We start from the raw sequence: 22,483 nt of genomic DNA on the forward strand, positions 1-22,483 counted from the left end.
GAGGCTGCCTCTTTCCAAAAATTCTCTGTTCTAGTAGTTAGAATTCTTTGGAAATCAGTTGGAGAATGGCCATCATTGTTAAAAGTTGAGTTCAAAAAGAACACCCTTTTTTCTTCTTGAGTGGAAAACTAATAAGAGAAATACTGAGTAGACACACTAGATAAGAGGACTGTAGAACTGCAGTCAACTTGCTCACCTGCTCTTGGGTGGAATGTACCGCTTCATACTTTGCCTGCAAGGGCAGATCAGAAAAAAGGAAAATCCAGGAGAGGCTGAGCCACATGGCCCAGTGTCTTCCCCAGACTTTACAGTCACATGTCATTCCTTTTCTGCTAAGCAAAGAAGGGAGAATACAGACCAGAAATCTTATTCCTGAAAGAGTGGGAAGTAAATGTTCCCCTCTTCTCGACAAAATGCTTATTTATGTTTTTTTCTTTTATAAATGTAGAAAACAGAGTTTTATTGTCATAAATTAGTAGTAGCTTAACAACCACCCTCTCTCACTCAGCAATGAATATTGTGAGAAGGCTTAAGGTCACCTTTCCAAAACTCAAATTGTCATTTATTTCTCTGTACTCTCTACAACATTGTTAACAAAACTGTTGAACAAGTTAGTTAGCTGGACAGAGCCCACATTAGTTTATCATGAGGGTTATCAGATATTACATGACTTGAAAAACAGATGTCTTATGAAAACTGTAGTGAAATGTGAATAACCATGCCATCTATTTTTTATAAGTTTTTAGGCTAAAACTGTCAAGGTGTGTACTCAGTATGGATCAGTTTTAATTTTAATACATTCATAGGAGATGTTCTAGGAAGTGTAAAATCCAGAAACATGGTACTGAGTTTTAATCCCAGCCCTGCCATGTACTAGCAGTGCAACCTTGAACAAGTGTAGTTCCATATCTTCTCTCAGCTTCATTTTTCTAAATTATAAAATGGGGGAAATCAGAATACTTTCCTCATAAGATTGTTATGAAGCTTAACTAAGAAAATGCAGGCAAAGCATTTATTATATTTGGGGCACAATAATTGCTCAGTCTAGGTATATTAAATATATGTCCCAATGATATTGTTGTTCAGTCTCTAAGTCATGTATGACTCTTTGTGACCCCAGGGAATGCAGCTCACCAGGCTTCCCTGTCCTTCACTATCTCCTGGAGCTTGCTCAAATTCATGTCCATTGTGTCAATGATGCCATCCAGCCATCTCATCCTCTGTTGCCCCCTTCTCCTCCTGCCCTTAATTTTTCCCAGCATCAGGGACTTATCCAGCAAGTCGGCTCTTCACATCAGGTGGCCACAGTGTTGGAGCTTCAGCTTCAATATCAGTCCTTCCAATGAATATTCAAGGTTGATTTCCTTTAGGGTAGACTGGTTTGATCTCCTTGCTGTCTAAGGGACTCTCAAGAGTCTTCTCTAGCATCACAGTTTGAAAGCATCAATTCTTTGGTGCTCAGCCTTCTTTATTGTCCAACTGTTAAATCTGTACCTGACTACTGGAAAAACCATAGCTTTGACTGTACGGAACTTTGTTGGCAAAGTGATGTGTCTGTTTTTTTAATATGCTGTTCAGTTTGTCATAACTTTACTTCCAAGGAGCAAGCATATTTAATTTCATGGCTGCAGTCACCATTTGCAGTGACATTGGAGCCCAAGAAAATAAAATCTGTCACTGTTTCCATTTGTTACTCCATCTATTTTCCATGGAATGATGGGACTGGATGCCATGACCTTAGTTTTTTGAACATTGAGTTTTAAGCCAACTTTTTCACTCTTTCACTTTCATCAAGAGGCTATTTAGTTTCTCTTTGCTTTTTGCCATTAGAGTGGTATCATTTGCATATCTGAGGTTGTTGATATTTCTCCCTGCAATCTTGATTCCAGCATGTGATTCATCCAGGCCGCCATTTTGCATGATGCACTTTGCATATAAGTTAAATAGGCAGGGTGACAATGTACATCCTTGATATACTCTTTTCCCAATTATTTTTATGTATTATTTTTTGTAATCCAGAGCATTGGACGTGTGTATAACATGTAACATTAGTTTATCCCCTGATTTTCTGACTTCCGCTTTTTCTGGGTTAAGTTTTAGCTGTTGATCTATATTGAGGAGCATTATAAAACAGCTGTTTGAAACTTACCATGTGATTATGTTTCATGGAATCATCTCTATAAAGACCTTAGGGGAAATAATTCCTATAGATGTCAGTCTAAACAACTGACGTCCCTTTCCCGAGCATTGGGTTTGTGTTTCTATCTTAAACTGTATAACAGATGGTGTTTCCTTTTTTGAATTGCTGTTGAAGAAACTCAGAAACAGATTTGCAGCCCTTTAATAGCAAAGTGGACTCTTATGTTGTGACATCTATTTTGAATACTAATCTTTTTAAAAATATATATATTTTATTGAAGTATAGTTGGCTTACAATGTTTCAGGTTCACAGCAAGGTTGATTCAGTTATACAAAACACATATTATTTTTGAAATTATTTTCCATCATAGGTTACTATAAGATATTGACTATAATTCCCTATGCTATACAGTAAATTTTTGTTGCATATCTATTTTTAATTAGAAATCTACCATTCTATTCACACTAAGTCAGACAAATGGAATCAAAATGTCATAATATTTTGTTAGGCAAAAATTCATAACTTTTCTAAAATATTTATATTATACATATTTATATATATATGTATACAAAAACTTTTCTACTACACTTGCTGAAGGCTTGAGAAAGAACATGAAAAAAAGAGATGGAGAAATTGAGAACATAAGCTAAATGAAATGAGAGCACTGAATGTGAAATAGAAAAAGTGAAACAGACTAGATAAAAGTAAAAGACTATCATATAGTCCAGTTGCTTTTAAACATGACTGCTCATTAGAAACACCTGAAGCTTTGGAGAAAAGCAATACCTGAGCATTTGTATTTTTTAAAAAATTTCAAGATAATTCTAGTATTATCTTGATTTTAAAAAGTGATTACAGGTTTTTCTATTAGATCCTAGCTTTGGTGAGATAGAGGTCTATTATTTTTCTGTTGACCAATCATGATACAGTGGTATTAAGTGAGTAATAGTTACATAATCACAATAGTAAAAGATATTTGTCAGTTTTCACAAATCAATAGCCAGATAAAAATTAAAAGTACAGTTGCAAGCCATAATGGGAACATGATTAACCTAACTGTATAAAATAATTACATACGATTCAAGGGGTCAGTGGTAAGTGTACATATATGCACATGTTTTCATCCACCCAGCTAGTCTGTGTTTTTTGGTGCATTTAATCCATTTACATTTTAGATAATTATTGATATGTATGATCCTGTTACCATTTTCTTAACTGTTTTGGGTTTACTTTCTTTTTTTTTTTTTTTTAGATTCTTTTTTTTTTTTAATTTTATTTTATTTTTAAACTTTACATAATTGTATTAGTTTTGCCAAATATCAAAATGAATCCGCCACAGGCACACATGTGTTCCCCATCCTGAACCTTCCTCCCTCCTCCCTCCCCACACCATCCCTCTGGGTCGTCCCAGTGCACCAGCCCCAAGAATCCAGTATCGCGCATCGAACCTGGACTGGCAACTCGTTTCTTACGTGATATTCTACATGTTTCAATGTCACTCTCCCAAATCTTCCCACCCTCTCCCTCTCCCACAGAGTCCATAAGACTGTTCTATACATCAGTGTCTCTTTTGCTGTCTCGTACACCAGGTTATTGTTACCATCTTTCTAAATTCCATATATATGCGTTAGTATACTGTATTTATGTTTTTCCTTCTGGCTTACTTCACTCTGTATAATAGGCTCCAGTTTCATCCACCTCATTAGAACTGATTCAAATGTATTCTTTTTAATGGCTGAGTAATACTCCATTGTGTATATGTACCACAGCTTTCTTATCCATTCATCTGCTGATGGACATCTAGGTTGCTTCCATGTCCTGGCTATTATAAACAGTGCTGCGGTGAACATTGGGGTACACGAGTTTACTTTCTGTGGGTCTTTTCCTTCTCTTGTGTTTCCTATCTAGAAACAGTCCTTTATCATTTGTTGTAAAGCTGATTTGGTGGTCCTGAATTCTCTTAACTTTTGCTTGTCTGGAAAGCTTTTGATTTCTCCATCAAAGCTGAAGGAGAGTCTTGCTGGGTAGAGTATTCTTGGTTGTAGGTTCTTCCCTCTCATCACTTTAAATATATCATGCCATTCCTTTCTGGTTTGTAGAGTTCCTGTTGAGAAATCAGCTAATAGCTTGATGGGAGCTCCCTTGTATGTTGTCATTTTTTCCCTTGTTGCTGTTAATATTTTCTCTCTTTAATTTTTGTCACTTTTATTACTATGTATCTCGGTGTGTTCCTCCTTGGGCTTATCCTTCCTGGGACTCTCTGTCCTTCCTGGACTTGGTTGACTACTTCCTTTCCCATGTTCAGGAAGTTTTCAGCTATTACCTCTTCAAATAATTCCTCATGTCCTTTCTTTCTCTCTTCTCCTTCTGGGACCCCTATAGTTCAAATGTTGGTGCATTTTAGTGTTGTCCCAGAGGTCTCTTAAGCTGTCTTCATTTTTATGTTCTGTGACAGTGACTTCCACCATTATGTCCTCTAGATTATTTATCCTTTCTTCTGTCTCAGTTATTTGCTGTTGATTCCTTTTAGTGATTCATATCTGTTTGTTTGTTCTTTAGTTTCTCTTTTCTCTGAGCAGAGTTGAAGTTTTAGAGTGCCATAAAATGGGAAAGGAGTAACAAAAGACTTGGCAACTAATGCACCCTTCATAAGGGAGAAAGTGGGGTCAGGGTGACAGGGCAGATTGTGGTGGAAGGTGAGTCCTGAAAGAGTTCTGTGTAGCAAAGGCAGGATATGTATAGACTGGGGCACCAGATATTTAAAGCATTTATTTGATATTGGTGCAGGTTCTATTCAGGGAATAGTTCGAGGTTTTATATTTAATAATTTCAAGGTATTTTATGTCTGTTTATAGTGGTTATAATTATTTTCTTTGTCTTTGAAACCCAAATCTCAAAAACTGAAAACTATTTTTCTATAATAGTAATCTCCTTTCCTCCAAATCTAATCAGTTATCAAATTTCATTACACCTCTTTTGAATAGGAGGTAAGTTTAAAATCCTTTTAGTCCCTAAGGGTCTGCAGGTCTCTGCCCATAATCTCTATTCTTGTTCAGATTCTGTAGACTCAAAGAGTTGTTCATACTTGGCCTTTTGCTTCTCAGATTCATTTTTATTCTTCATCAGCAAGTGAACCTGTTTCATTTTTATCATGTCTGTCTATCTGTTGCCTACAGGATCGTTTACTGATCATCTAGCTTCTCAAGTGATATACATCATTGGGATGAGTTAGTTTTAATTGCACTAGTGGTAATCTCAGAGGATAGAATTTCCTTTCTGTTTAAGGATGGTAAGAAGTAATAAAGTTTTCCCTAAGAATTTTAGATATTCCAGTGATACCTTATACCATGAAGAATTTAGGACTACATAGAATGTCTGAGGAGAAGGCAATGGCACCCCACTCCAGTACTCTTGCCTGGAAAATCCCATGGATGGATGAGCCTGCTGGGCTGCAGTCCATGGGGTCGCTAAGAGTCGGACATGACTGAGCGACTTCTCTTTCACTTCTCACTTTCATGCATTGGAGAAGGAAGTGGCAACCCACTCCAGTGTTCTTGCTTGGAGAATCCCAGGGACGGGGGACCCTGGTGGGCTGCCGTCTATGGGGTCGCACAGAGTCGGACACGACTGAAGTGACTTAGCAACAACAACAACAAGAGTGTCTGTGGGGCTTCCCGGGTGATGCTAGTGGTAAAGAACCTGCCTGCCAGGGCAGGAAATGTAAGAGACACAGGTTTGATCCCTGGCTTGGGAAGATCCCATGGAGAAGGAAATGGCAACCCACTACAGTATTCTTGCTGGAGAAGCCCATGAAAAGAGGAGACTGGCAAGCTACGGTCCATCGCGTCTCAGAGTTGGATGCAACTAAAGTGTCTTAGCTCACAGGCACACAAGAGTGTCTATAAATCATGTCTGGCTATGCGTATTAGCTGCTAATATTTTCAGTGTTTTTGGCTGTTTTTGATTTAGCATTTAATGCTCTAATTCTGTTTTTTACCATCCAGAATGCATCTATATGCTTCTCACTTGTGTTTCAACTTGTGTTTCAATTATGTTTGAACAAAGCCTTAATTTCTATTTTGAACTTATGACAAAGATTCTATTGTCAAAATCCATTACCAATGCTATAGAGACTACTAAATAAGGAATTTTCAAAGAAATATTAAGCCTTATAATAGGTGTGACTCCTGTGGTCAGACTATAATCAGCTACTTTTAATAATAATAAAAGTGCTGTTACAGAGAGCAGTAACACTCATTATGTTTTCTCACTTTGCAACATATGGAGGCATAACAACTGTATCCAAAGAGGGGAAAATACCACATACAAACACATTTATCTGTTGTTTTGATTATGTAATTTGTTACAGTATTGTTTTTTTTTTGTATGATAATTTTTTTCACCACTAGAATAATCCCAGATAGTTGTTTTAATTTTTATAACATTGAAAGAAATCATGTAGGGACTAAATAAAGTTTAGAATTACAGTTTTAAAAAATGAGTCACATACATATTGACTAGGAATTAAAGCACAGCCATATCAATAATAAAGAACAATGCTATCCAGAATAAAAATCAAGTAGCAACTGATAGGTTTCTCTTGTAGTGGTTTTTCCCTTTGAGTTATTAACGTCACATGAAATTGTGTCTTATTCATTATAAACGCTTACTCTGTTTAGGGCTATATAGTATAAATAACATGTGCTGGTGTTTAATAAAGTTTATAACTTTCTGACAAATTTGGTATATGGTATATAGTTTTTTAAAATAAGTTTATACAATGAAAAATAGACTGTATTCTGAATGTGTGCATATCAAAATTCCAGCCTTAAAAAGTTATTAAAATGATTTAAATATACAAATACTGTACTTCATTTTTGTAGAACTTTTCACCCATGATCCTTTTTTTTTTCTCTTAAAGATCAGTGGATAAGTCAGTTATAGTGTATGATACTGTAAGTACTTCACATCTTGTGTGATCTTTGTAAATTACATTTGCTTGTTAGGCTGCTGAATTTCAAGTTGAGTTAGGCAGGATAAGGAAAATGTGTATATATATTTTTTTGTTTAGGGTGCCTTAAAAGATAATATGTACATTTCAGAAATGCTAAAATAGTTATGTAAGTAAGGTATTGGTTCTGGGTCAAGCCCTGAAATATTTCAATAATGGTTTTAAGATAGATATTTTCTGATAAAAGAAAATACCAATTTAAAGAGCACCAGTATCCAAAAAATCACTTTAAATCAATTATTCTTAAACTCTTACACCAGGATTTCATAACAACAAAGGATTATTTACTGGAGGGTAAGACTATACTTCTAGGTATCATTTCTAATAGTTTGTTACTGTATATTGGAGGGTTTTGGTAGGGCATAGCTGAAAGCTGAAAGTGACCCACTGCTTTAGAGTTGCAGCTGGATTTAGAGACTAGTATAAGGAAGAGTAGGTTATAATGGATTTGGAGAAATGGGACTTTTTGTTAGATGCATGTTACTAAAGACCGGGTGGAAGAAAATGAATGTTTAATATACTGTGAAAATATTCTCTGAGAGAAATCAATGTTACGTGGACCCTTACAGTGGTTGAATTTAGGTTGTGGCTATGCCAGCAAATGAAATAGAGATGTGAATCATCAAAATGAGTGTGTGGCAAGTAAGGAAGCTAATAAGCTAGTCCTGCTCATGGAAGTTCCAATCACTGAGAGTTCTGGCAGGAAATGGGAAAGAGTACTCAAATGTGAAATAGATCCTTACTGTTTCTCAGGAAGCTTTCATGAAAAGTTTCACAGAAACAGCTAAAACATTAAATTTCCTCCATAAAATATGTATATAAATACATCTAGATACTGGATTGTCAGCTAAGTGCACTCAGAATTGAAGTGATTAATTTCTACTCACTGGTCTGCAGTGGGTACAAGTCAAATGCCCTAACAAAAATACAAATTATTTCATGGTTACTGTTAGTTAAGACAAATCAGCCAGGACTATATTAACCTAAAAATTTTAGCAGACAGCACTAGTAATAATTGAGAAAGAATAAAATAAGTACTTGATGATATTAGTTATAAATGCTATTATCTATTCATTGGATAAGTTTCAGCTTATATTAATGACTCAATATTATTGGAATACATAGAATATATAAACCATTCAGGTCAAGCAAGACTTTGTTAGTAACTTGATTCTTGCCTGAGTAAATATAAAGCTGTTTGTTCTGTTATTTTTTCAGAATACTGAGAATATACTTCACACCCTGACTCAGCACACCAGGTCTGAACTTAACCTTGATTTGTATTAATGTAATTAAAAAATTGGTATAAGGATATTTAATAGTTGTTTTTATTAACTAGGTATGTCACAACTTGTGCCTTTGCACCCAATATCCTTTTACTTGCTACTGGTTCAATGGACAAAACAGTGAACATCTGGCAATTTGACACGGAAACACTTTGCCAAGGTTAGTAAGGATATCATGTTAACAACATCACCACCATTCACCATTAAAATCAGAAACTCAGTAATTTTTTGACAAATTATTCATGTTGCTTTTTTCAATATAAAGCATATATCCAAAGTTAATATAACTTGAAAGTAATTTTAGAGAACCCAGTGTTAAAGTTAACCCAGTCGTCTGTGTTAAAACTATTGGTAAATGCTTTTGGGTGCACACTCGGTTACATCATACCTCCCATAGTTTTGTAAGCTCTTTATTTACACTCTGTACTGATTTTTCAGATATTAATAAATATAGCCTAGGACAAAGTAGAAATGATTGTTTTATCCCAGTGGTTTCATTTTTAGTTTGATTAAGCAGCATTGACACAATTTCGAAGTTTTATTTTTATCACTGTCAAAATTAGCTAACTAGTGGTGCTGATATGCAGATGACAGATAAAATATAATACTTCTGCCAATGCCAGTTTTATATAATGATGAACTTTTTCTGGAGTGAAAAAAGCTCCAAAAGAGTAGCATTTAATTAAATAATGCTTTAATTATATGTAGTGTTTGACTTAAAAAATTTTTTTTTGAAGATGTTAAAGTAGAAAACACAGATTTAAGAACATTTTGTTTACTTTTTAGTACAAAGTGAGAATCCTTATGTTGGGCTTCCCAGGTGGCGCTGGGGTAAAGAACCCACCTGCCAGTGCAGGAGACTTAAAGAGATGTGGGTTCAATCCCTGGGTCTGGAAGGTCCCCTGGAGGAGGGCATGGCAACTCACTCCAGTATTCTTGCCCAGAGAGTCCCTTGGACAGAGGAGCCTGGAGGGCTACAGTCCATAGGGTCACAAAGAATTGGACATGACTGAAGCCATTTAGTACACATGCAGGAGAATCTTTTTAAAGGATATACTTTTGCTTATTATTTCACTTATCTTTTTGTTTATGAGTATTCTTTTGTTTTTTAAGCAAAGATCCCAGATCAACCAAAGCAATTTACTGAAAATTGGTCAGAGGATGATGTCTCAAACTGGCTTTGTGCCGAAGGTTTAGAAGACCTCGTTGATATTTTCAAAATGAATAACATTGATGGAAGAGAATTATTGAATCTTACAAAAGAAAGTCTAGCTGATGATTTGAAAATAGGTAAGACTAGTGAAAGAAAGTCTTAAAAACAACTTTTAATAATTTACTATGAGATTGGTTTTAATTGCATTAATGGTTTCCTCTTAGTATTCTTATTCTAGCACATTAGTTATTCTGGAATATGCTTTTGTATAAAGGAGAGTATGTTTTTAGTAGATTATAGAAAAGAGATGTTACATACTATTTTTTAGGTAATTAAAGCCACCATGTAACTAATTTTTAAAACATGTTTTTTAAGTTGCAATATAATGCACCCTTTTACAAGTATACAGTAGTGTAATAAGTGACTCTTAGTATACTATTCACCGATTTGTACAGCCATCACAACTGTCTTAATTCCATAACAATTTTACCACTTCAGAAAGAAACCCCATGCCCATTAGCAGTCATTCCTATTTCCTTTCTCTCTAGCTCCCAGCAACCACTAATCTACTTTTTGTCTTCTAAGGATTTGCCTGTTCTTGACATTTCATATAATGTCAAGGTCTTCTGTGCCTGGCCTCTTTGCTTAGCATGCTCTCAAAGATTCATAAATGTTGTCGTATATATTAGTACTTCATTTTTATAGCTGAATATTTCATTATATGAGTTATCACCTTTTACTCATCCATTCATCAGTTGATTGAATTTAGATTGTTCTCATTTTTAAGGTTTTTTAAATTATGCTACTTTGAACATTCATGTACAAGTTTTATGTGGGCATCTATTTTCCGTTTTCTTGGATGTTACTGATTTATATCCACAGAACTTAACCAGAAGAAGACGTAGTCTTTTGTAATTGGGGGCTGGGAGTGAGTGTTATTAAATTTCTTTGCTTAGAAAGAAAAGACCCTTACCAGCTAAACCCTTGGTGTGTGTAACGGGCAATATTTGACTATATATGCTTTAACTCTGAAAAAGCATCTGACTCTTAAGGTGACAAATTAAATAGGCCATCAGCTCCTGTACTCTGTTCCCTATTCCTCCCCTAGTCCTGGAAATGTTGTGTATTTGAGAATTGATGTAGTCTAGATACAAATAGCATCAAAAATATAAAACTTGTTCAAGTGGAATTGGTGGGTCTTATGGTAGCTCTATGCTTGCATTTGAAGAACTGTCAAGATTGTTTTCTAAAGCAACTGGGCTTTTTTTTTTTTTAAGTAATCTCTTTCTTTAAAAAATTTATTTTTGGCTGTACTAGGTCTTTATTGGCTGCACACAGGCTTTCCTAGCTGCACTGAGCAGGGACTACTCTTTAGTTGCAGTGCACGCGCTTCTCATCGCAGTGGCTTCTCCTGTTGCAGAGGATGGGCTCTAGGGTACTCAGGCTTCAGTAGTTGTGGCACATGGGCTTAGTTGCCTTGTGGCATGTGGGGTATTCCCAGACCAGCAATGAAGCCGTGTCCCCTGCATTGGTAGGCAGATTCTTAACTACCGGACCACCAAGGAAGCCCCTCACTGTGGTTTTGATGGGCGTTTTTCTGATGTCTAGTGATGTTGCACAGTTTTCCATGTGCCTGTTACCCATTTATATATCAGATTGGAGATTATTGTCATGTTTTCAGATCTTCTTAATTTGTTTCAAAAGTGCTTTGTAATTTTCAGTGTATAAGTCATTTTTTTAAACTGTGTAATTCAGTGCTTTTTCATATAGTCATAGAATTGTATAAATTGTATACCCACTATATAATTTCAGAACATTTTTGTCTTCCCCAAAGAACCCCATTCATTTCTCATTCTAGCCTTTTGGCGACCACTAATCTATCTCTTGTAGAAATGAGATTTATCTATTTTGGACATTTTTTTGTAAGTGAAACTAAACGACGTGGCCTTTTGTATCTGGTTTCTTTTATTTAACCTCAGGGTTTTTGTATGTACAAGTACTTCATTCCTTTTTATGGCTGAATAATATCCCATTGTATGGCTGAAACACATTTTGTTTGTTCATGCATCAATTGATGGACATTTGGGTTGTTTCTACTTTTTGGCTATTATCAATAATGTTGCTATGAATATGTATGTATGAGATTTTGTGTATCTTTTTATTTGCCTTGGGTATATGATTAAAAGAATTTTTTTTTACTGTTCACTATTTTGAGGAACTGCCAGACTGTTTTCCAAAGCAGCTGTACTATTTTACATTCCCACAAGCAATGTATGAGGTTTCCAATTTCTTCACCTCTTTGTCAACACTGTTTTCTAGCTATCTTCTTGATTATAGGTGTTCGATAGATGTGAAGTGGTATTTCATTGTGGTTTTGATTTGCATTTACCTAATGATATGGAGCATAGTTTCAAGTGCTTATTGGTTATATATCTTCTTTGAACTTTCCCCCTTTAAAATTGGTTTCTCTGTTTGTTGTTGAATTGTAAGAGTTGTTCATGTGTTTTGAATACTACATCCTTATCAAAAACAGTTTGAAGTCTTAGTGTTGTGCTCTAATAGTGTCCCCCGACATTATTATCAGTATGCCATAGTAAAATCTTAAAATTAATAAGCATAGGAAATAGGATGTCCATAGGGAATTTATTGTTAATGAAGAGTCAAATAACAAAAAAGTGTTGCTATAGAAAACCATTTTAAAATATAGGTGTATACGTTCATTACACAGTAATTACAGTATGTGTACCTATTTAAATGTCTTGGAAGTTTTTTAAAAAGTTAACAGAATGATGACTTTGTGAAAATACTTAGAATCAGATGGTTTTGTACTCAGACAATACTGTGAAAGTTGTTTTTGTATCTCTAGTAACTTATTTCCTTTATAATTTGTAATTTACTCTTTCTTCCTGAAAATTCTGGTGAATTTTGAATCTTATCATTCCTTTCTCACAGTAAAATTTAACAATACGTTATCACAGAGAAGCACATGACAATATAAAATAATAATTTTAGATTTCAACAAAGAATGTTGCAAAAAATAAGAGCATAGTAAAAACAATAGGAATAGAATTCTGTTCTGTGATAGCCGGATAAATAAAGTATAAGAAACTCTTACAGGATTCAGTCAGTGGCCTGAAATAATTTTTGAAAAGGTGAGTCTTGGACTTAGTAGTTATGATAATTTTGAATTTCAATTAAGTAAGTTTTGTAACTATCAGGCTCAAGCTAAAATTGAAATGTAATTTAATTTCTGTGGTCTAAAAGCTGAGGAAGACCATTATTGTAAATGGAAACAAATGTTGCATACTCTCTAGTAAGTAAGGAATTGGCTTTGCATTTCCGTTTAAGATTTGGAAAGTTAGTGAATTAAAGAAATTGCAGAATAAATTAGTAAGTAAATAGATTAAATTTTTTCTGCATCATTCTAAAGTACTTTAGTTTTTGCAAAATTAGAAAGGATTAAGGGGCTAACATTAATCTTCTACAAGTGCTACTTTAAGCTACAGTGAATTTCTGTTAGTCTTGAGCTTTAAGAAAAAAGCAGACTCATCCTCAAAACAGTTAATTGGAGTAATAGAGAATCGAAATTGAGTCTAGAAAAAAGTGATTTAAGAGGCCAATTGAGCATGCGATAATGAATTTTACTCTTGTAATGCATAACTATTTTACTTGCATTTACTTTTGTGGTACAACTGTTAAAGCAGTTCCTACTTGAATGTGAATAAATATGAATTTGTTCAACATTCATCATACATAAGATGGAGAAGGAAATGACAACCCACTCTAGTATTCTTGCCTAGAGATCCTGTGGACAGAGGAGCCTGGTGGGCTGCTGTCCATAGGGTCGCACAGAGTCGGACACGACTGAAGTGACTTAGCAGTAGCAGCATCATACAAAGAAAGTTAATTTTGCAGTAAAGTGTATTGATTGGGGTGTTAGGAAACAAAGTGATATTATCTTTTATGTCTGACACTTAAAAATTATTTTTAAGGAGTCAAGCAGTCTGTCACACGGAGAAGGCAATGGCACCCCACTCTAGTACTCTTGCCTAGAAAATCCCATGGATGGAGGAGCCTGGTAGGCTGCAATCCATGGGGTCGCTAAGAGTCGGACACAACTGAGCGACTTCACTTTCACTTTTCACTTTCATGCATTGGAGAAGGAAATGGCAACCCACTCCAATGTTCTTGCCTGGAGAATCCCAGGGACGGGGGAGCCTGGTGGGCTGCCGTCTATGGGGTCGCACAGAGTCGGACACAACTGAAGTGACGTAGCATAGTCTGTCACATCTTTTTTCAGTGAACCTTTTGTAAATGTACAGTAAAGGAACTTTCTGTAGATTTGAGTATCTGTTGGAATCTGTCGCTTTTATCCTAGAGTAATAGTTCTTTTCTGGGATTGTGTTAATAAAAATAGAGACAGTTTTAGGTAGAAAATAACTCCCTATATGTATTACTACATTTGCATCAAGAATGTCCAGAAAGGGATTACTGATATAAGAGATCCTTGATACTAAGAGAGATATGTCTTAAGACATTTGTGAATCCATGAATTTGTGAACTCTACTAAAGCCTTTAATATTGCAACCAAAAAGCATAAAGTATGAAAGATGAAGAGCAAGAAAGTCTGAGATCTGATACTAGGCAAGCAGTAAGTCCATTGACTAGCCACGTGACTTTCACTGCAGTGTGGCCTCTGTTTATACCTCGGCCTCCAGGATATTGTAAATCGCGACCCATCTTGGAGTGTGGAATTGCTGTGGATGATATAATGGTAAAAGCATGAAATGACAGATGACAAGGAACTGTTGTATATTGTGTCAGTTCTTAGCCTTATATTCAACTAATTATCAATCATAGATTCTTAATTGGGAATGACGTTTTTCCAAGAGGTCCCCCTTCCTTTTGCTCTTGTCTTTCCAAGAAACCATGAAATCACGTGAGACATTTTTATCATTTTTTATTTAAAAATTATAATATCAAATTATTTTGTCAAATGCTTTTTAAGACCTTATGCACGAACTTTCTTAACGCCCTCAGATTTTGGAAGTTGCATGTTTCAATTCCTGGTAATACTTCCTCATGTAGATTTTCTCTCGGTGCCTAACTGCGTATACTGTTAAGTAATAAAACTTACCATTTTTTTCTGTATATACAACTTATGTGACATTGACCTTTTAAATGTGTGGGCCTGTGTACTCACAGGCTTTTGGAGTGGACATACCCTTCCAGGTCAGCAACTGCTCTTAAATTGACCTCCCCACTTTGCAGTGAGTACTTGTGGGGCATTTTGAAGTCTCTTTTTTTCAGGCCTATCAATGTCCTGTTGCTTCCCCACTGATATCAATTACAGATCTTACGGATGTTGGTGGATTATCTTCTCCCACTTATTAATATGTTGTGGAGCTCATGAAGATACTTTGCTACCTTGTTTTGTTGTAAAGGCCCGTGGAATTTGATTTTGCTATCTAGTCGCGTTGCTTTTCATGAAGGGATTCAGAGAAATATAAAAATTACATCGCTCCTATCATCATCTTTTCCAAATCCTTTAAAAAAATCCTTGTGTTCCTTTTTATGTCTTGTTTTCTCTTGATCATTCTAGTCAGAATTTGTTTAATAAAATTTATTTTTAAATAATGAAGAATTCAATGTTTTTTCTCCAAGAGACCAGCTGTTGATCCTCTTCTGTCTCAGGGCAGTACAGAGGTGACTCTGTGACCAGCCTCATGGGCTGTGATGGTTGGTTAGCTCCAGGCAGTAGCACTTTCCTGTTACTCTGCCTCCAGCTAGTGCTGGCGTTGCTGCTTTGGCGATGATATTTACAGGACAAAGTTGGGGGGAAAGATGGCTACAAGTAGAAAGGTGTTTCTTCCATTTGTGTATACAAATCTCTGCTTTAAACTATGTCCCATCCTTTACTCTGGAACTCAGTTACTTCTGTTTTCTTGAGGGTTTTTAGAATTTTGTATCTTTAATGATTGTCTCTTGGCACCATCAATTCAATTATGCAGCATTTCCAGCATTGGGAAGGGGTGGAGAAGCGGGACAGAGTTTGATGGCCTATTTAACTTGTCATCTACTAAGAACCAGATGCCTTTTCAGAGTTATAGCAAATATAGTGAAATATTGCCCATTAACTCACACTGAGGGTTTGCTAGCCCTCACCTGATAAGGGTCTTTTCTTTCTGAGCAATTAAGTTTAATAACACTGACTTTCAACCCCCTATCACAAAAGGATGTGTTTTCCCTCTGGCTAAGTTCTGTGGATATGATTTGGTAACTGCTGGTAAATGAGGGCATTTTTAAACAACATTAAAATTGGGCAGGATAACACACAATTTAACCTTTTATAGTACATTTTGAAATAGGGTTTCTACACACTCTATTAGGATTCCCTGATAGCTCAGTTGGTAAAGAATCTGCCTGCAATGCAGGAGACCCCGGGTCGATTCCTAGTTGGGGAAGATTTGCTGGAGAAAGGGATAGGCTACCTGCTCCAGTATTCTTGGGCTTCCCTTCTAGCTCAGCTGGTAAAGAATCCGCTTGCAGTGCGGGAGACCTGGGTTTGATCCCTGGGTTGGGAAAATCCCCTGGAGGAGAGCTACCCACACCAGTATTCTGTAGTATACTGTACTACATAGGAGAATTTTGTGCTATATAGTCCATGGCGTCACAAAGAGTCGGACACGACTGAGCAACTTTCACTTCACTTCACACCGTCTACTAATAAGCATTCTACATAATAGCACACATGTGTATTATTTTTGACAGGAAAAAATATGTATGTTTTTTAGAATATTAAATACCTCTATATTCTTATTACATGTAATATCCCTTTAAATGAGATGATCACTAATTATAAATGTGTTGTGATTTTTTTTTAAAAAATTATTTAAAAAATCTTCAGTTTGGTTTCAGTGAATTCCATAGGAAGGACGTCCCTTAAGATGCAGGCAGTTGCGGGGTTGACTTCCCACACTTTCATAGATAACAGTCAGTGAATCCAAATAGATGTAAACAGTTTGTTACTCATGGGACAGCAAGCAGCATGAGCTTCATGCTCAGATTGGTTCCCCTCTGCCACTAAGTCTTGTGAAGGCAATCTGTGATAGTGCCATAGCTGAGGAACCCTGAATTTATGATCCCCCCCAATATGATAAGGGGACTCCTAGCAAAGTAGTCTGGAGAAGGCAATGGCACCCCACTCCAGTACTCCTGCCTGGAAAATCCCGTGGACGGAGGAGCCTGGTGGGCTGCAGTCCATGGGGTCTCGAAGAGCTGGACATGACTGAGCGACTTCACTTTCACTTTTCACGTTCATGCATTGGAGAAGGAAATGGCAACCCACTCCAGTGTTCTTGCCTGGAGACTCCCAGGGACGGGGGAGTCTGGTGGGCTGCCTTCTCTGGGGTCGCACAGAGTCGGACACGACTGAAGCGACTTAGCAGCAGCAGCAGCAAAGTAGTCCAAGAGGAAGACGTTATCTTTGTAGGTCTTAGAACACAAACCTGCCCTTTGACTAGGAGGGAGACATTAGCTTCCAAGGAAGTTTGCAGACATCCTTGAAAAGATTGCCAGATAAAAGATGTTGTAAAAGTGTGTTTAAACACTATATGGAGAATTACCTTCCAATCAGCAAGTTGATGTGGCTTTTTATGAAAACTATGAGGCATTCTGAAACGTAGTTCTTTTCCATTTACCCACCACCCCACCCAGAAAAAACCTCAGCCTAAAATAGAACTGTCAGCTGATAAAAATACAAACAACTAAATAACACTGCTCTTCCTAAACTTAACTATATTTATCTTCCTGAAACTAAAAATTAATTCTTGAAATGAGATAAAAGTTAAACTATAGGTGAATGAAGCTTACATGTACAGTTTTGGACAAACAGATGAGTTTTACTTGATACTGTGCTTTGTATCAGTTCACTTCAGTCGCTCAGTTGTGTCCGACTCTTTGCAACCCCAAGGACTGCAGCATGCCAGGCCTTCCTGTCCATTGCCAACTCCTGGAGTTTACTCAGACTTATGTCCATCAAGTCAGTGATGCCATCCAACCATCTCATATTCTGTCGTCCCTTTCTCCTCCTGCCTTCAATCTTTCCCAACATCAGGGTCTTGATTTCAAATGAGTCAGTTCTTTGCATCAGGTGGCCAGAGTTACGGAGTTTCAGTTTTAGCATCAGTCCTTCCAATGAATATTCAGGACTGGTTTCCTTTAGGATAGACTGGTTGGATCTCCTTGCTGTCCAAGGGACTCCCAAGAGTTTTCTCCAACACCACAGTTCAAAAGCATCAATTCTTCACTGCTCAGCCTTCTTTATGGCCCAGCTCTCACATCCATACATGACTACTGGAAAAACCAAAGCTTTGACTAGACAGACCTTTGTTGGCAAAGTAATGTCTCTGCTTTTTAATATGCTGTCTAGGTTGGCCATAACTTTTCTTCCAAGGAGTAAGTGTCTTTTAATTTCATGGCTGCAGTCACCATCTGCGGCGATTTTGGAGCCCAAAAAAATAGTCAATCGCTGTTTCCAGTTTCCCCATCTATTTGCCATGAAGTGATGGGACCAGATGCCATGATCTTAGTTTTCTGAATGTTGAGCTTTAAGCCAGCTTTTTCACTCTCCTCTTTCACTTTCATCAAGAGGCTCTTTAGTTCTTCTTCACTTTCTGCCATAAGGGTGGTGTCATCTGCATATCTGAGGTTATTGATATTTCTCCCAGCAGTCTTGATTCCAGCTGGTGCTTCATCCAGACCAGTGTTTCTCATGATGTATTTTGCATATAAGTTAAATAAACAGGGTGACAATATACAGCCTTGACGTACTCCTTTTCCTATTTAGAACCAATCTGTTGTTCCATGTCCAGTTCTAACTGTTGCTTCCTGACCTGCATACAGATTTCTCAAGAGGCAGGTCAGGTGGTCTGGTATTCCCATTGTATATGAATTAGCAGATAATAAACCAAGTTTCATAAGGTTTAAAAATACAAGATGGAATTTTTATATTAAACTGAAAATCTTTATAAATGATTTTTAGGAGACTTTGTTCTCTAAATTAACATATAATAGGCTTTTCTAATTTTGTGTAGTATATTAGTGTTTGGGTAATCTGAAATTCTTGAGCTTTCAGAATCTAAAGTTACTTAGAATAATCTTTCTATTGATGAATTGTTTTAATCACACTTTATTCTGTACTACAAAGATTCATTAAAGAATTTGTAAAGAAAAGGTTCCATGTGGTAAAACAGTATTTCTGAAGATTTTTGGTTATAGTAGATAAAATTTTACTCTGCTGAAGACTTGCATGAAGCTTATAGATAGTTCTCCAGCCCTAACAGAATTTTCTAATTTCTTTTCAGAATCTCTAGGGCTGCGTAGTAAAGTTCTAAGGAAAATTGAAGAACTGAGGACAAAGGTGAAAACCCTTTCTTCTGAAATTCCTGATGAATTTATATGTCCAATAACTAGGGAGCTTATGAAAGATCCTATCATCGCATCAGGTATGTGTGATGCTATTCTAAGTTTCAGGGTGTATTATGTCCTAAGTGAGTAGATAGTGTGGACCACAGAAGTTTGTTTAAATGTGGAAAATTTTCAAAATTATCATTACATTTCTCACAAGTAGTGAGACAAGTAGTTGTTTTATTCTTTTTAAAAATTCCTTAGATCTGAGGTGAACTGTTGAACACTGTGTATTTCTTTTTTTTAAATTGGAGTGTAATTGCTTTACAATGTTGTATTAGTTTCTGCTGTACAACAAAGTGAATCAGTTATATGTATACATATTACATATATCCCCTCCCTCTGAACCTCCCTTCACCACTCTCCAATCCTACCCTCTAGGTCATCACAGGTGCCAAGTTGAGCTCCCTGTGCTATACAGCAGCTTCCCGATAGTGTGCGTGTGTGTGTGTGTGTCAATCCTGATCTCTCAGTTCATCCCGCTCTCCCCTTCCTCGCACTGTGTCCGCATGTCCATTCTCTTAATCTACGTCTCTTTTCCTGCCCTGCAAAATAGTTCATCTGTAGCATTTTTTCCTGGATTCCACATGTACGCATTAATATACGATACTTGTTTTTCTCTTTTTGACTTACTTCACTCTGTACAACAGACTCTAGGTCCATCTGCTTCTCTGCAAATGACCCAATTTCATTCATTTTTCTGGCTGAATAATATTCCTCTGTGTGTGTGTGTATACACACACACATACCGTAACTTCTTTATCCACTCGTGTCATTGGACATTCAGGTTGCTTCCACATCCTGGATGTTGTAAATAGTGGTGCAGTTAATGTCTTTTTTTTTTCCACTTTTTTTTATAAAAACAGTCACCTAACATAAAATTTACGATCTTTTTTTTTTTTTTTTTTTAGTTCTACCAGTTTATTGCTACCAACCCGTGATCCTCCACCCTCATGCACACATGCTCAGTCATGTAACCCCTTGGACTGCAGCCTGCCAGGCTCTTCTGTCCATGGACTTTTCCAGGCAAGAATACTGGAGTGGGTTGCCATTTCCTTCTCCAAAATTTACGATCTTAATCATATTTAAGGATACAGTTCGGTAGTGTTAAGTATATTCACATTATTGTGAAACAGAAATAGATTGCCAACACTTTTCATCTTATAAAACTGAAACTCTGTGCCCATGTAAACAACTTCCCTTTTCCCTCTCTCTCCAGCCTCTGGTCAGAGAAGGCAATGGCAACCCAATCCAGTACTCTTGCCTGGCAAATCCCATGGATGGAGGCGCCTGGTAGGCTGCGGTCCATGGGGTTGCTAGGAGTCAGACACAACTGATTGACTTCACTTTCACTTTTCACTTTCCCACATTGGAGAAGGAAATGGCAACCCACTCCAGTGTTCTTGCCTAGAGAATCCCAGGGACGGGGGAGCCCGGTGGGCTGCCGTCTCTGGGGTCGCACAGAGTCAGACACGACTGAAGCGAGTTAGCAGCAGCAGCAACCAGCCTCTGGTAACTACCGTTCTACTTTCTGATTCTATGAATTTGACTACTTTAGAGAACTCAGATAAAGTTGAATCATACATTTATCTTTTTGTGACTGGCTTAACATAATAACTTCAAATTTTATCCATGTTGTGGGATTTCCTTTTTGAAGACTAAATAATATTCATGGTGTGTGTATACCACATTTTGTTTATTCGTTTATCCACTGATGGAGATTAGGGTTGCTTTCACTTCCTGGCTATGTGAATAGTGCTGTTTTGAATATGAGTGTGCAGATGTCTCTGAGACCCTGCATTCATTTCTTTTGGATATATGCCAAGAAGTGAAATGGCTATATCATACAGTAGTTGTGTTTGTGATTTTTTTTTTGAGGAACCTCTATAATGTTTTCCATACAAGTTACACCCTTTTACAATTTTACAATCTCACCAAACTCCCCACAAGAGTTCAGATTTCTCCATATCCTTATCAACACTTGTTATTTTCTGTTGTTTTGATTGTGAATATTTGTATTCACAGTGTCTCCTTGTGGTTTTTATTTGAATTTCTTAAATGGTTAAAGATGTTAAATATCTTGTCACATGTTTAATGGCATTGGTATATCATTTTTGGAGAAATGTCTTTCCAGTTCCTTTGGACATTTTTTAAATGGGTTATTTGATTTTTTTATTGTTGACTTGTAGCAGTTCTTTGCATATTCTGGATATTAATCCCTTATCAGGTATATGATTTATAGAAGTTTACTTCTATTTCATAGGTTGTCTTTTTTTTTCAGTTTATTTTATTGGAGTATAATTGCTTTACAATGTTGTGTTCATTTCTGCTGTACAACAAAGTGAGTCAGCTATATGTTTACATGTATCAGCTCCCTCCCGAACCTCCCCTCCCGTCTCTCTAGGTCATCTTTCCCTATGCTCCCTATAACTTCTCACTAGCTATCTGTTTTACACGTGGTAGTGTATATATGTCAACGCTGCTTTCCCAATTTGTCTCACCCTCCGCTCCCCGCCATGTCGACATATCCATTGTTTCCATCTAGGTCTCTGTTCATCTATGTATACTGTTCCTAGATTTCGTATATATGCATTAATGTATAATATTTTCCTTTCTGACTTATTTCACTCTATATGGCATACTCTAGGTCCATGTGTATCTCTACAAATGACCCAATTTCATTCATTTTTATAGCTGAGTAATATTCATTGTGTGTGTGTGTGTATGTATATATATATCACATATTTATCAATTCACATGACAATGAACATTTAGATTGCTTCCGTCCCCTGGTTATCATAAATAGTCCTACAGTGAACATTGGGGTACATAAGTCTTTTTGAATTATGATTTTCTCAGGGTATATGTGCAGTAGTGGGGTTATTGAGTCATATGGTAGTTATATTTTCAGTTTTTTAAGAAACCTCCAAACTGTTTTCCATAGTGGCTGTATCAATTTACATTTCCACCAACAGTGCAAGAGGGTTCCCTTTTATCCACATCCTCTTCAGCATTTATTGTTTGTAGATTTTATGATGATGACCATTCTGACCAGTGATAAATCATTGTAGTTTTGATCTGCATTTCCCTAATAACTAGTGATGCTGAGCATCTTTTCCTGGGTTTATTGGCCATCTAATTGATTTCTCAATCAAATCTGAATGAGAGTATTGCTGGATAGAATATTTTGATTGTAGGTTCTTCCCTTTCATCACTTTAAATATATCATGCCATTCCCTTCTGGCTTGTAGAGTTTTTGTTGAGAAATCAGCTGATAGCCTGTTGGGAGTTCCCTTGTATGTTATTTGTAATTTTTCCCCTATGTTGTTTTTAATATTTTATCTTTGTCTTTAATTTTTGTCAGTTTGATTACTTTGTGTCTCGGTATGTTCCTCCTTGGGTTTTTTCTGCCTGGGATTCTCTGT

At 36.5% G+C, this 22,483-nt stretch overlaps 1 protein-coding gene across 7 annotated transcripts in view; it reads left to right on the forward strand.

Moving 5' to 3' along the window:
* WDSUB1 (WD repeat, sterile alpha motif and U-box domain containing 1) overlaps positions 1-22,483 on the forward strand; it is a 68,772-nt gene that overhangs the window by 22,369 nt on the left and 23,920 nt on the right. For 5 of the 7 annotated variants that reach the window (XR_011569469.1, XM_070799393.1, XM_070799399.1 and 2 more), the window contains 5 exons: positions 7,062-7,095; positions 8,370-8,410; positions 8,491-8,597; positions 9,551-9,727; positions 18,956-19,096. Coding sequence is in view for 6 of the 7 variants with exons in the window: in XM_070799393.1 (XP_070655494.1) it covers positions 7,062-7,095; positions 8,370-8,410; positions 8,491-8,597; positions 9,551-9,727; positions 18,956-19,096 (500 nt within the window). In the remaining variant the exon portion in view is untranslated. Of the gene's footprint in view, positions 1-7,061; positions 7,096-8,369; positions 8,411-8,490; positions 8,598-9,550; positions 9,728-18,955; positions 19,097-19,969; positions 20,085-22,483 lie in introns of all 7 variants that reach the window. The other 2 variants (XM_070799407.1, XM_070799414.1) reach the window with 2 other exon arrangements.

Source organism: Bos indicus, chromosome 2, assembly GCF_029378745.1.
Source record: "Bos indicus isolate NIAB-ARS_2022 breed Sahiwal x Tharparkar chromosome 2, NIAB-ARS_B.indTharparkar_mat_pri_1.0, whole genome shotgun sequence".
Classification (NCBI taxonomy): domain Eukaryota; kingdom Metazoa; phylum Chordata; class Mammalia; order Artiodactyla; family Bovidae; genus Bos; species Bos indicus.